The 12956-nt window shown below is 46.4% G+C and overlaps 1 protein-coding gene across 5 annotated transcripts in view; it reads left to right on the top strand.

The window, feature by feature from the left end:
- MCF2 (MCF.2 cell line derived transforming sequence) overlaps window positions 1-12956 on the top strand; it is a 54669-nt gene that overhangs the window by 36052 nt on the left and 5661 nt on the right. For 2 of the 5 annotated variants that reach the window (XM_082289573.1, XM_082289572.1), the window contains exons 15-29: window positions 265-353; window positions 588-654; window positions 2406-2521; window positions 2620-2689; window positions 3047-3139; window positions 3485-3577; window positions 4553-4678; window positions 5447-5668; window positions 9090-9182; window positions 9468-9546; window positions 10069-10132; window positions 10583-10689; window positions 10769-10881; window positions 11157-11269; window positions 12722-12822. In XM_082289573.1, the coding sequence (XP_082145699.1) occupies window positions 265-353; window positions 588-654; window positions 2406-2521; window positions 2620-2689; window positions 3047-3139; window positions 3485-3577; window positions 4553-4678; window positions 5447-5668; window positions 9090-9182; window positions 9468-9546; window positions 10069-10132; window positions 10583-10689; window positions 10769-10881; window positions 11157-11269; window positions 12722-12822 (1546 nt within the window). Of the gene's footprint in view, window positions 1-264; window positions 354-587; window positions 655-2405; window positions 2522-2619; window positions 2690-3046; window positions 3140-3484; window positions 3578-4552; window positions 4679-5446; window positions 5669-9089; window positions 9183-9467; window positions 9547-10047; window positions 10133-10582; window positions 10690-10768; window positions 10882-11156; window positions 11270-12721; window positions 12823-12956 lie in introns of all 5 variants that reach the window. The other 3 variants (XM_082289570.1, XM_082289569.1, XM_082289571.1) reach the window with 2 other exon arrangements.

The following is a 12956-nucleotide window of genomic DNA, read 5'->3' as shown; positions in this document are numbered from 1 at the left end:
TGTGGAAGCTGTTCTCTGACCTCTGCACTAACGGATTATGTCACCAGTATTTTCCAATTTTATGTAGCAGAGTAATTTCTGGGAATACTTGGCTACCCATTACATGTTATTCCCTTGTAATGTTTACTGCACAAGGGTTCTTATAATGAAACATATTTCATCCTTCCCCAAAGAGTTTCCTTGCTGGCCCCAGGGGCTGGGCTCCTCCTGCCCCTGCAGTGCCCTTCCTGCAGCTCCTTCCAGTGCATCCCATTTCTCTTCCAGATTGAAGTCATGCATGACTATCAGGAGAAGCGGAATTCCTTGCAGTATTTTATCTCAGACAGTGATGACAGCTTAGATATACTGAAAGGGTAAGCACTCACCCCATTTACAGCACCTAAAATGATGATTATTTCTGGCCAATCCTTGCCCCATCCCTGTGTTCCTCCAGCCTGACCCAGCTGTCATCTCTTGTGCTTTTACCTCTTGGTTATTAATGAGATCACACAATGTTTTGGGCTCCTTGAACTGCAGTGATCACCTGTGGGGCTTTTTATAGACATGCAAATAATATACTTCTATTTTTTTTATTTTTTTTATTTTAGCCATGTCATAAATGAGCTTATAGAAACAGAGAGAGTGTATGTGGAGGAGCTCTTCACTGTTTTGACGGTGAGTGACTTCTCCAGGTTGCTCATTACTGTTCCCTGGTGACTTGTACAAAAGGGCACCTGCCACTCTGTCAGCCCAAGCGAAGATGTGACAGGGCAGGTTTCCACCAGACTGTCAGATCCCAAGCTAGGCATAAATGCTCAAGTTTTCTCCTTAAGTTTTCTTTGTTAGAAGCATCTGCAGGAACAGTTGGTGTCAGGATGAGCTTTTCATCTACAATGGAGGAGAAGCCTTCTGTTTGTACACAAAAGCACTGGTAATTAGTCTTAGCAGTGCCTGTAAAATACACAAAAAGCTGTTTCTTTTTACTGTTCCCTAATTCCCTTTACCTTTTGGAGACAAAAGAAAGAGGCTTGTGTTTTATCCTTGGGAGAATTCCATCTCAATGCTGTGAAGTTCATGGCCGTATGAAGCACATTACTTTAGAAAGCAGATTATGATTTCTCATACTGCCATTTTAGACACTTCTACTTTATTCCAAAATAACTCTTGCTGATGGCCAAAACAAGTTGGCTGTTAAATAGCTCTCCCCCTCACATTTCTCTCACCCAGGAGCAAGCAGGATATAAATCCGTTGGACTGCAGGTAGTTACACGTAATTTCCCTGCACTGATTGGGTTTTTGTTAAACCACACTGTCTGTGATGAAGCAGTTGGCAGGTACACAGATTTATTGCTGTGCACATCAAGTCTAGATAGAGAAAAATGGACAGATAGACTTCAGTTTTCTGAAAATAGTATTTCCTTTGAAGAGGAATGCCTGCTTGCTGGCCTTAAATAAAAATGACTGATTTTCCAGATACTTATCATCTATTGCATCCTTAATCAACTACAAAATGCCTGCTTAGTATAAGGAATATTGATTCCAACCACAGTGAGTGTGAGAGATTAGTTTGGAAAGCCAAAGGAGATGTGCTGTACATACTGAACACGTTTTTGCTGCTCATGTAAAAAGGGCCTCAGTTCTGTGCAGTCCTTGGGGACCAGCTTGAGCTGTGGCTAATGGCAGTCTTGGGGTCCTCTTTGCCCTGATGGTCCTGAGCTCTGGCCATGCCTTCTCCCTGCACTGCAGTTAGGAAATTTGCCCTATCTGGTGCAGTTGTGCAGTGATGGGATGTTACTTTGGGGAGCTTTACATTCTTTCCTAGTTCCACTCAACAATTTGTATTTCAGTGTTCTCCATTCCAGCTCCTCCCCAGTTTGGGAGCCTGTGATTTCAAGGGGCAAGTGGAGCCACAGAGCCCAGAATTCCTGAAGCACTGAGGAAAGCAAGACCCTGGTGCTCAGCATGTCTTGTACAGGAGCAAAAAGCCCATTGATTTTGGTATTTGATCCCAAGCTGTGTCTGGTTGGTAGCTCACTGCCTCCTGCAGTGGTTCTGGTGGGGCTGTGTGTAACTGCTCCCTCTGCACACACACACTGCCACTCCTGAGTCCCCTGGGCACAGAGGAGATGTGACAGGTATTCCTGTGGGTCCTCTCCTGCAGCCAGGCTGATTTGCCTTTGGAGAATTGGGAGCATCTCTGCAGTGCTGCCGGCCCCACAGGAGCTGCCTCAAGCCACTCCCTCCTGGACCACAACCCCATGTGCCCAGAGACTGAAAGACAGGGATTTAGAGACCGAAGAACAGGGAATAAAAGGGATATTGCACTTAGAAACAAAGAGATTGTCTTGGAAGTCTGTTCATGTCCCCTTTTTATCTGCCTTTGAGGAGATGGCAGCTGAGTGATGAGCCCTTTTTGCATCTGGCAGGGCTACAGAGCAGAGATGGATAATCCTGCCATGCTCATCCTCCTGCCCCCCGTGCTGAGGAACAGGAAGGACGTCCTCTTCGGAAACATGCCCGAGATCTATGACTTCCACAACAAGTATGGTGTTGCTCTGTTCCCTTTTTATCAGACGATGAAATACGCAAACCTTACCTTGCTCACTGCTGCGTTTTTGTCCCTTCTCCCATCTCTTGCAGAATTTTCCTGCACAGTTTGGAAAACTGCCTGGGAGCACCCGAGAGAGTGGGATGTTGTTTTCTAGACAGGGTGGGTGACTCATTTTCACGTATAAAGCAGACTCGAAGGCCAATGTTTCTCCTGGTTTGTCACGCTCTGCAACACCTCACTTATGTCGGTTGAGTGAGAAGCTCCTGAGCCTCAGGACCAACAGCCAGGCCAGCAGTGGCAGAGCCTGGCCAGCAGGGATGGGGCAGAGCAGCCATCGTGACCACGCCGGGGTCTGCTGGCATCCCCAGCAGTGCTTTTTTCACCCAAAATCTGTCACTTTGAGATAGTAAAGTTGGCAGCAGAGATAAAAGCACGCACAGTTTGGGCGTTGGCCTCATTTGCTGCCCAGCAGGATTGGGTCCCTGAGGGTGACTTGCCTTTCGGCTTCCCTTGCAGCGGGAGGATTTCCAGATGTATGAGAAGTACTGCCAGAACAAGCCCCGCTCCGAGTCCCTGTGGAGGCAGTGCTCCGAAAGCTCCTTCTTCCAGGTGAGCTGCCTCTTCTACCCAGGCTGGCATCACTGTGGGACACTCCCTTGTCCTAAACACCCTCCTCGACAGCCCACAATTCTCCTGCATTTTGTTTGGTGTTGTGTGAAAAGTGCACACAAAAGACTCGCAGAAAGAGATGTTGGAGTTCCTTGTACACCAGGAGCACAAGGCAGATCCACTCACTGTGTTATTTTGCATGTTGTTGTAATATTTCTTTAGTTGTAGGCACCATTCAATGCTTTGACATGAAATCTTGAGAGCCATCAAACCCCACGGTCGTGCTGTTGGAATAGCTACTTATAGATGCTGCAGAACTTACTTAGCCTGAATTCTATGTTCCAGGAATGCCAAAGAAAATTAGAACACAAGCTGGGGCTGGATTCCTATTTGCTCAAACCAGTGCAGCGCCTGACAAAATACCAGTTACTTCTGAAGGTATCTCATGCTCTGCCTTGTAAAGGGCATCACAGATAGATTAGACTTGTTTTCCAGTTTGCTTTATTTGTCAATTAAAGGTTACCTGTAAATCAGCAGGGAGCTTTGGATGACATATTGCTTATCTTGGCCCTCTGAAGTGACTTTCAGTGAAGATGAATGTTCACATACCTGAAAAGGGAACAAGTGCTTTTAACAAGCCATTTTTTAAGGAGAGAAAGACTGTTTGAATCCGTTCAGAGATGCAAAATTACAGAAGCACCTGTAAGAAAACTGAGCCAGAGATAATCTTGAGAATCTGATGAATGAAATAGATTGTTGCATCTCTTCTCCTCAGGTGTTGATAAGTGCCTGTAATCTTTAATGCCTTAATTCTCGTGCCCCCCGTCTGAGGCAGGGCAGTGCTGTTATTCTCACTTTGTAAGGCAGGGTTAACACTTGGGCAGTAGCTTCTGACTTCACCCTCTAGACTCTTGAATGAGTATACATGCAGCTGTAAGTGGACACAGGAGATTTGAAATGAAACTGATTTTATCTTAGTGGTAAAATTCTGTCTTCCATTTACTGACTTGGAACAGAATTTATAAAATCCAGAGCCTTCTTGTGTCTGCCAGTCTGAAGACAACCATCTACTGCAAGCCCATTTGAGGGCATGTGTGGCATATTGGCAGCTAATGAAGAACCTGAGCCTTATTTCCCATGCCTTACCAAGCAGGAAAACACAACACAAAGGAATCAGATGAATGTGGTGCTGCTCTATACTGACACCATCCTTACGGAAACACATTAAAAATAGGCCATCCTTCAGTGACCTGTTCCACACTCGTACTTGAGTGCTTTAGAGGGAGTCTTTTTCCAGTGACATGAAAAAAGAAACTCAGTATAGGTCACTTCTGGCCATTGCAAACTTTGGGCAAGGTGGAAAAACCTGCTTTGTTCAAGTGCAAACACGTGCTCTCCTATTTCTATTTTCAGGAGCTGCTAAAGTACAGCACGAGCTGTGATGGAGTTCAGGAACTTCAAGAAGCTCTGGTTGCAATGTTGGATTTGCTGAAGTCAGTCAACGACTCTATGCATCAGATTTCAATAACAGGATATGATGTGAGTAGGTTTGAGCAATGAGAGCCCCTGCACAAGGCCGGGTGATGCACTGGGAATGGATGGTGTCCAGAATGTGTGAGCTGAGAACTATCCCAGAACAGCTACAAAGTGAATGGGATCAGGGAGCCCTCACAGGTGACAGTCTTCCATCTGATTTCAGGGGTTTGGGACATACCCAGGGCTGCACAGTGCCCATACTTGCCACCTTGTGGTTTTCCAGAGTATTTTTCCAGTGTGCACCTTTGTGTTCTCACGGCTGACCTAAGTTCACCATCTTTGTAGCATTTCACATTCAGCGTTTAACAAACTGCTCTCTGAGGCTGGTTCTGAGCCTCTCCCATTGGAGTGGTTGTCTTTGCTATGGCTTCAGGGAAGGGTGAGGCTTTCAAAGCTGCTGATCCCAGTTCTGGCCTCCTTGAGAATTCCAACTTCCGACACCTCAGTTCAGGCTCAAATCTCATCTGCCCTGTCTCACTGAAGTAGCCCAGAGCCCCTGAGCTCTTCCATAGGAGCTGGATGGTTTTCCTTTCTTTTGAGTTCTTCCAGTTTCTGACTTTCTAGACTAGCTGCAGCCCTGCATGAGACCTCTCCTTCCCCCTGGGACCAGGTCATCACTCCCAAAAGATCCTCTGATCCTTCCAGGAAGACTTATTCTTGGAGGGACGTGCCTTGGAACAGAGCTGGCCCTGTGTCCAGTCACTGGAGAATCCTCTTGCATCTTAATTGATGTCTTTTTCTTTCTTTTTTTATTTGTCATGCTCTCCTCAGGGTGACCTAAGCGAACTGGGGAAAGTATTGATGCAGGGATCTTTCAGTGTTTGGACAGGACACCGAAAAGGGCCAACAAAAATGAAGGATCTTGCCAGGTTCAAGCCCATGCAGAGGCACCTGTTTCTGTATGAGAAAGCCTTGGTCTTCTGCAAGAAGCGAGAGGAGCACGGAGATGGATATGACAAAACCTCATCTTACAGCTTTAAGCACTTTCTGAAAGTAAGGAGTTTTTGTTTTTATTTATGAAGGTATGGGTGTTTTACACAGCCGTGTGTATTGCAGACCAGTGATTCTGCAGAGCCAAAGGGCATTTCTTCTGTGAGCCAGTGGCTTGTTCTCTGCTGCTGAGGGCTGTGATGCCTCACAGGGACGTGCCATATCCACGGAGGGCTCTTGGTTGAATGAACTCTGAGGACCCCAGAGCTGAGGCAGCAGCCGGGAGATCCCATGGACCCGGAGCCACAGATGTGACTCTGCCAGGGAAATGGAGCTGTGCCAATCCCAGGGGTACAGCTGTGCCTGGCCCCTGCTCTAGTCCGTGTTCCAGGAGTGGGTGAGGGCATGGAAGGGCGTTTTGTGTCTTTCAGCCCACATGGGAGAGCGAGGAGGCTCCTTGTGCCCCAGGGAGGCCCCTAGGGCAGGCTCTGCCTGGCTGCTCCTGAGCCCTATTTCCCACCCCGCAGGAGGATGCAGGGATAACTCTTCTCCCTCCCCATTGCCTTTCTCCTTTGCAGGCTCCAACTGCAGCTAAAAGGACAATTATCAGATGACAAGAGTAGCCTATGGCAAAATGCGAGGGATGTAAGCAACAGTCCCAACCCTATAAATGCTAACTATTGCCAGTAAAATTCCCCAAGCACTGCTCTAGAAGAGACCTTCTGGCATAATGCATGTGATGAGCAGTTCTAATATCAGCATTTGTTCCTCAGTGCTCTGCCTTGTTTTTGTTGAAGAATAGAAACCCAGTAGGGGTATATATTAGATTGGAAAAAATTGAGAATTGGAGGCAGAGCAGATCCCTGCTGCAGGTCCCTGCTCTCAGTGGGGTCTGGGGAGGGAGATGCATGAGCAGTCAGAAAACAAGGTAACAGTAGGTAAGTCTGTTCAGCTCTGGTGCACGTTACAAATGATGTAATAAAAGCAAGTCTCAGGCCATATGTTTTGGTACCTAATGTTTTCCCCAAACAGCATCGTTTTCTTTCTGGAGAGCTTGTTTTCCCTGCAGTACTTGTTTTACCATACATGCTTTTGAAAGAACTGAAGAGGTGGCAGGGGGAAATCCAGCTCAGAGGAGAAAATCCTGTGCTCAGGAGTCCAGGCAATGTTTTCCTTTGCTTCAGGAGGGCTCATTTTCCAGTTGACACACAGAGAGGTTGGGGTTAGGGAATCCATGGATGCAACAGGATTACATCTGCACACATATGTTTTGAGAATTGCTGTTCTGAGGGCAAAATCCTATTTCTGGAGCTCGACATTTATTTGATTCGTGATCAAATAAATTGAATCATTGATATTGGAAAAGACCTCTAAGATCATTGAGTCCAACTGTTAACCCAGCAGTGCCAAATCCACCTCTAAACCATGTCCCCAAGTATCAGGAAATTATTTTTCTTTGCAGCAATGGTTTTTTTTGGGATTCAGGGTTGCAATGAGCTGTTGGGTAGAAGCTGTGTAACAGATCATCCGTGAAACAAACAAAAGAAACCCTCAGGATAATATTCTGTATGCTGTAAAATGTGCAGTGGTCAATACCTCTTCAGCTGAGAGTCAGAAACTTAGAGGATGCAGGTTACTGCAGTGCCAGGTAAATCTGCCTGGTGCCACGTGGAAGCTGATGCAGATAAACACCATCCCAGAGCTTTGCACTAACCCAGCCTGGTTGGCACTGCAGTGATCCAACTGCTGACAGTAAATCCTGGGCAGGGGGAGGAAATAGAATTTTAAAATCCACTAACCTGAATGAACAGACTTTCAATCTGTCTCTTCCTGGTGCTTTTTCTTTGCATCATCATAGTAGGTCATCTAAAATTTCTAATATCTTGATGCCTGGGCAGTTTTGTAGGAGCCTCTGTAAATTGCCAAGGTAGAGAAGATGCACAGAACTGGGAATTGCAGCGAGTGGGTGAGGTGCTCTCTAGGCTGCCCTTCCAACAGCTTTCATAAATTTTAAGTTTTTATAATATCAGAATGGAGCCTCATTTGGCTTTCTAAGGCATCTTGACAGGACAAGGGGAAATGGCCTCAAGTTGCACCAGTGGGTTCAGGTTGGATATGAGGAGTGGTCAGGCACTGTCACAGCTGCCCAGGGCAGTGGGGGAGTCCCCATCCTTTGAGGGATTTAAAAGATGTGTGGATGTGGCACTTGGGGACATGGGTTAGTGGTGGCCTTGGCAGTGCTGGGGGAATGGTTGGACTCGATGGTCGTAGAGGTCTTTCCCAGCCTGAATGCTTCTGTGATGCCAAGAGCAACTTGGTTGCTCCTCCCTGAGGCTGTTCATGTCACTGCAAAGGGGCACCAACATTTGAAAAAGCTGGAACAGAACATTTGTTCGTGGGACCTCTTCTGTAAGTCATGGACGTCTTTCAGACCAAAAGCTCTGGGCACGCGCATAGTGCCAAGGAGGGACAGCAGTGTTGAACAGATGTTATTTCTGAGGTTCTGTTTGTTTATAATGGATTTGTCTAATGCAGTCTGTGTGAATAATTTATGATAGATGATACCTTTGTTATTACATCTGCTCCAAAACATGCAGGTGGGATACCTGAGCTATTTTTGACCATCCCTTAATTGCCAGCAAACTCTGCTTTGAGGGAGAGGATGGTTTATGTGATATCAGGTATTACAGCATTTTTCAGCTTCATGGCCTGTTCAGGAGGGATGTCAGAGGTCTCCTGTTGTTGAAGAGTTTCTTGTCTCTAATCATAGTTTTAAGCTTGGTTCAGGTGGGTCACATTGTGCAGATCCTGAAGGATTTGGGCCTGTGGTATTTTCATCCAGACTATCAAAAGTGGTTGGTGATACTGAGTAAAGCAGCATTCAGCTTCAAGCCTGGGTGCATCCTGAAAGCTCAGGCTTGGGGCAGCTCAGGCTGTGTATCCAAAAACTAACCCTGCTTTTGGAAACCTTAGGGTTTTTCCCATCACCACTACAGGGATGGTCAGGGGCCAAAGGGCATTGAACTCAAACCCCTAAAGGAGCTAAGGGCTTCACAAATGGGTTTTAAAGGTCACTGAAAGAGGGAAACAAAGAATTTAGTGAGCAAATAAAGAATAATATGGCAGAAATAATGTATGTAGATAAATAACATGTCACGTGTTTATATATCTTCATATGCCAAATCTGAGAAATTCTGTGCTGAAAGAGGCAACTGCGATGATGCTTCAGTCAGTTCCACTCATTCCCAAATGAAAACTTCCCGAAGGTCCATTGATTGGTTTTGGAAAGCTTATCCAAAATGCAGCAAGCTGATAGAAAGTCAGGAGGGATGAGACAGATAATGACTTTCGGTTGCTACTTGAATTAAAATTGATAAAACATGTTAAATTCAGTGAAAACAAGTTTAACTTGCCGTCAAAAGTCTGGATTCCTGGGGAAGAGGGAGCTTTGAATTATGTTTAAATTTGTTGTTTGGATTTGCAGATGAATGCAGTTGGAATAACTGAGAATGTGAAAGGAGATCATCGGAAATTTGAGATCTGGTACAGTGGGAGAGAAGAGGTGTATGTGGTGCAGGTTTGTAGCTTCAGATCTGGGTATTTGCACACCCTCAGAGCAGTGAGAAGAAAATGTGTCTCATTGGTCTTTATGGTTGTAGTGATAGCTCTACAATTTCCACTGTGCCTTGCCTGGATGTAATGGGAATCATCAATTTGAAAAGATTAAGACTGTTTAAAATTTATTGGTAGCTTTGGGGGAAAAAAAGGGGATTTCAGTTAATTACAGCAGAGAAAAGATTTTATTCCTACATTATAATGATGACTCCTAATTCAAAATTCAGACAATTTTCTCTTCTTCCAGGCCCAAACAGTAGATCTGAAGATGGCATGGTTGAATGAAATAAGAAAAATTTTGTTCAAGCAGCAAGAGCTCATAAAAGGTACATTTGACCAATTTCTCTGTGGCTTTCATGGTGCAGCAGAAGCTTTCCTGTTGTCACATTGCTGATCTTCAAGTCCACTAATTTTCACTGGAGAATTGATTTTTAGAAGCCTGGTAGCAAAATGCTGGAGTGAGGCCTTACATTACAGGGAAATAACATGGAGCAGTAAAAGCTGGGTGCTCATGTGAAAATGAATTACAGAAGTACATTTTTTTGGTTATCATTACCTTGGGGATTATTTCACGTTTGTTATCATAGGTTTAATTCAACGAGATACATAACAGACCCCTGATTTTAAGCGTATTTTGGTCCTCAGTAGCATGCTGGGTATTGGATTTGTGCTAGCATGCCACCTTGATCATAATTAAGTCTGTGCTTTGCAAGAGTCCATAGGTCTGTTTTTCTCTGAACAGAAATCAATAGGGTTGTACAAAAGGTCTAATTTTAAAAGTAATGCTTCAAGTGTGACAGTTGCTAATAAAAAAACTGGATTTGAAGCTGTGTTTGCCCTGCCAGCAGTGGAGAAGCAGCAGCCTGGCTCGTGCTCGGAGCAGCTCCCGCTCTCGTCCCAGCTGAGTGACGGGTGAGTGCCAGGAGCTGGCCGGGGCTCCCTGGGGTGCCCTCCCATCAGTGGGCACCCAGCTCCTGCTGGCTGGGTCCTGCTGCCTCTGTGCTGGCCCCGTTTCTGTCTCTGGGGAGGGGACAGGAGGGACGTGCTGTTGCTCACCCTTCAGTGGCAGTGGCTGGGGACAGGGTCTGCGAGGGCCACCCTTGAGCCTGGCAGCTCAGCCTGAGCTGCAGCTGCTCTGCAGATGGAGACAGACCAAAGACAGGGCTCTAATTCACACTGCAGCAACTTCATCTCCCCTCCCAGAAAGATTAGGAACCGGGCATTAAATCCTCAATCTTTATAGAAACATGCAGTAAGAGGTACCAGTATTATTTTTGACGCTGTTTTACAAAACCTCATGGAGTTTGTGTTCATTCGTGAAGTAAAACTAAGATTGATTTCTCTATTTTTTTAACGATTCAGGAAGCAGCAGAGAGCCTCCATCAGCTCTGAAGAGAACGACTCGGAGCGCACCAGCCCGGTGATGCTGGACAGTGGGCTCGTGTCCCCCCAGAACAAGCCCCACAGAAGTATGGCCCCTTCCCCTCCCTTCAGGGCATTTCTGTGCGTGCCAGCCTCCCCCAGCCTGAGCCCCACACTGTCTTCCAGGCTGGCCAGGAATGTCCCAGTCCCTGGAGATCTGCGAGGGGCTGGAGGAGTGGTCGGGTCACCAGTACCTCTCCAACTGCTCGGACACCGAAGAGGAGGACGGGAACCAGCTGGTAGGTGGAGGTGCAGTAGTGGCAGAGCTTGGGGGGCTGCCATGGTCAGTCATCTTGCCTTGCTTTCCTTGGGTAATGGATGGATCTTGTCCATGCCTCTCAGAATTTCCGTATCTCAGTTTGGGGAATGAGAAGATGTCTCAGCCACAGTTTCTTGAAGTAATTTTAATTAAGGTAGCTGATAGGGCTCTGTCACATTCCCTGCAGCAGTCAGAAATCACAGTTGTGTGATGTGAAATGCAGCTAAATAAGATAAGTTTTTCTTTCTTCCACAGTCTCCAGGAAAATACACAGCCCTTGCAGACTGCAAGAGGAGAGGATCAGAGGACCTGCTGGTGAAAAACGGGGATGAAATTCAGCTCTTGCATGAAGATGGTGAGGGACAGTGGTAGGTATTTTAGGATTTCTTTGCCTTATCTTTAAGAGCCTGCAAGGCAGTCCCTTGAAATGTGGCTTGCCTGGTGATACACTCACTGCAGCTCCTGACTGAGCTTTAGACTATTCCAGAAAGCTAGAGAATTCATTCCCTTGCCAAGATGGGATGCCATCCACACTGGCTTGGCCTGGGGAAACAAGTCAGGACTTCCCTTGCCATGGGTGTCTGGGTGAGCTGGGTTTTACCAACACCTTCACAGCCCCTCTTGCCATGCTCTTCCCACTTCAGATGGTGCTTCCCTTTGCCTGTGCCAGCTCAGCTCCAGGCTTTGTTCCTCTGGGCTTATTAACAGCCATAGTGAGTAATTGCAAGGCATTTTCCTCCCTCAGACAGCTGTAGGAACGTTAACTGGGGGATGGCTGCAGACCCTGTTTCTCTTCTATGTAAAGCTGTGGCTCACAAGATACCCCCTCTCAGCTGGTTCTCTCCTGGAGGCTGGGAGCATCAGGCCTGCTGCCTGTCGAACCATTGGTGTCCTTGTCTGGAAGGGCAGCGTGCCCCCTCCTGAGATTTACAGCAGTTTGGCTGAGGTTTCTGGCTCTTTCCTTTCCAGGATGATTCTGCCCAGCTCTCATCAGCCAGCGCAGGCTCTCAGCAGGAGGGAGCCCAGTGTGCCAATGCCTTGTTTGGGGTGTGGGAAGGGTGATGTTAGCAGGAACCTGGATCAGATTTGTGCAGGCACCAGCCTGTAAATGCACAGATGTCAATGCCTCGTGGAGGATTCCTGGCTGACAGCTACAGCCCTTGCACTTAAGAGAAATTAAAATAGGATAAAACAGAATATTTCAGTTGCAAGGGATCTGCAAGGATCATCTAGTCCCACTGCATTTTGAAAAATTCCATTTGTTGTTAGCAAAAGCAAGATGCAAAGCACCTCAGGTTTGCTGAAAGTTCACCTCTCCCTGAGGGCTTCAGCCCGTGCTAGTCAAGAATTTCTCACACCAAGCTTTATTGTTAGCACCAATGACACTGCATGAGTGAGACACGGGGTTGTCACTTATGAGCATGAGTATGTCCAGCTGCCTAAATCTTGGCTTGAATTTACTTACAGTATCCTGACTAAAATCATCCTACCAGTTTAAACAGCAGAGGAGTGAGGAAAATAATTGCCCTTGACTCCATCAGAAGCCAGTTTTCCTCTACTGGCATCTCTGGAGGTCTTGGGCAGGATGACTTGAGAGGGAGTCCTGTTCCTCTCCATTGTCTAGAGAGGTGTAGGCTTTTTAATTACGTTCCTAAATTTAGGTGGGAGGAGTACTTTAAATGCACGCTCAGGTCCTGTTAAAATGCTGCCCTGGTTTGAACAAATTGTTGCTTGCACCACCAGCTGTGTAGAGTGTGCCCTCACCAAAGGGCTCCTGGGTGTTGGTTGGCTTCTGTTACTAATGCTGTTGTCATTCAAAGGTTGGTGAAAAACCTAAACAGAAGAAAAGAAGGCTGGATTCCTGTCCACAGTCTGCAGATTGTAGTCGGTGACTGCAGATTTCGGAATGCCAAAGTTGCAGGTATTTGATAGCACGCCTAGCAGAAATATTTCATATCTCAAATCAGGTCTTTTAAGCCATTTGCTTTACACTTGATGTACTAAATCTGGCTGCATATGCCTCTGCTGGAAAAATAGAAAAGCAAGCAGCTATTC

Source organism: Coloeus monedula (genome assembly GCF_965178545.1).
Source record: "Coloeus monedula genome assembly, chromosome: 12".
Taxonomy (NCBI): Eukaryota; Metazoa; Chordata; class Aves; order Passeriformes; family Corvidae; genus Coloeus; species Coloeus monedula.
The sequence above is the reverse complement of the archived record's forward strand: the minus strand, read 5'-3'. Positions and strand labels throughout refer to the sequence as shown.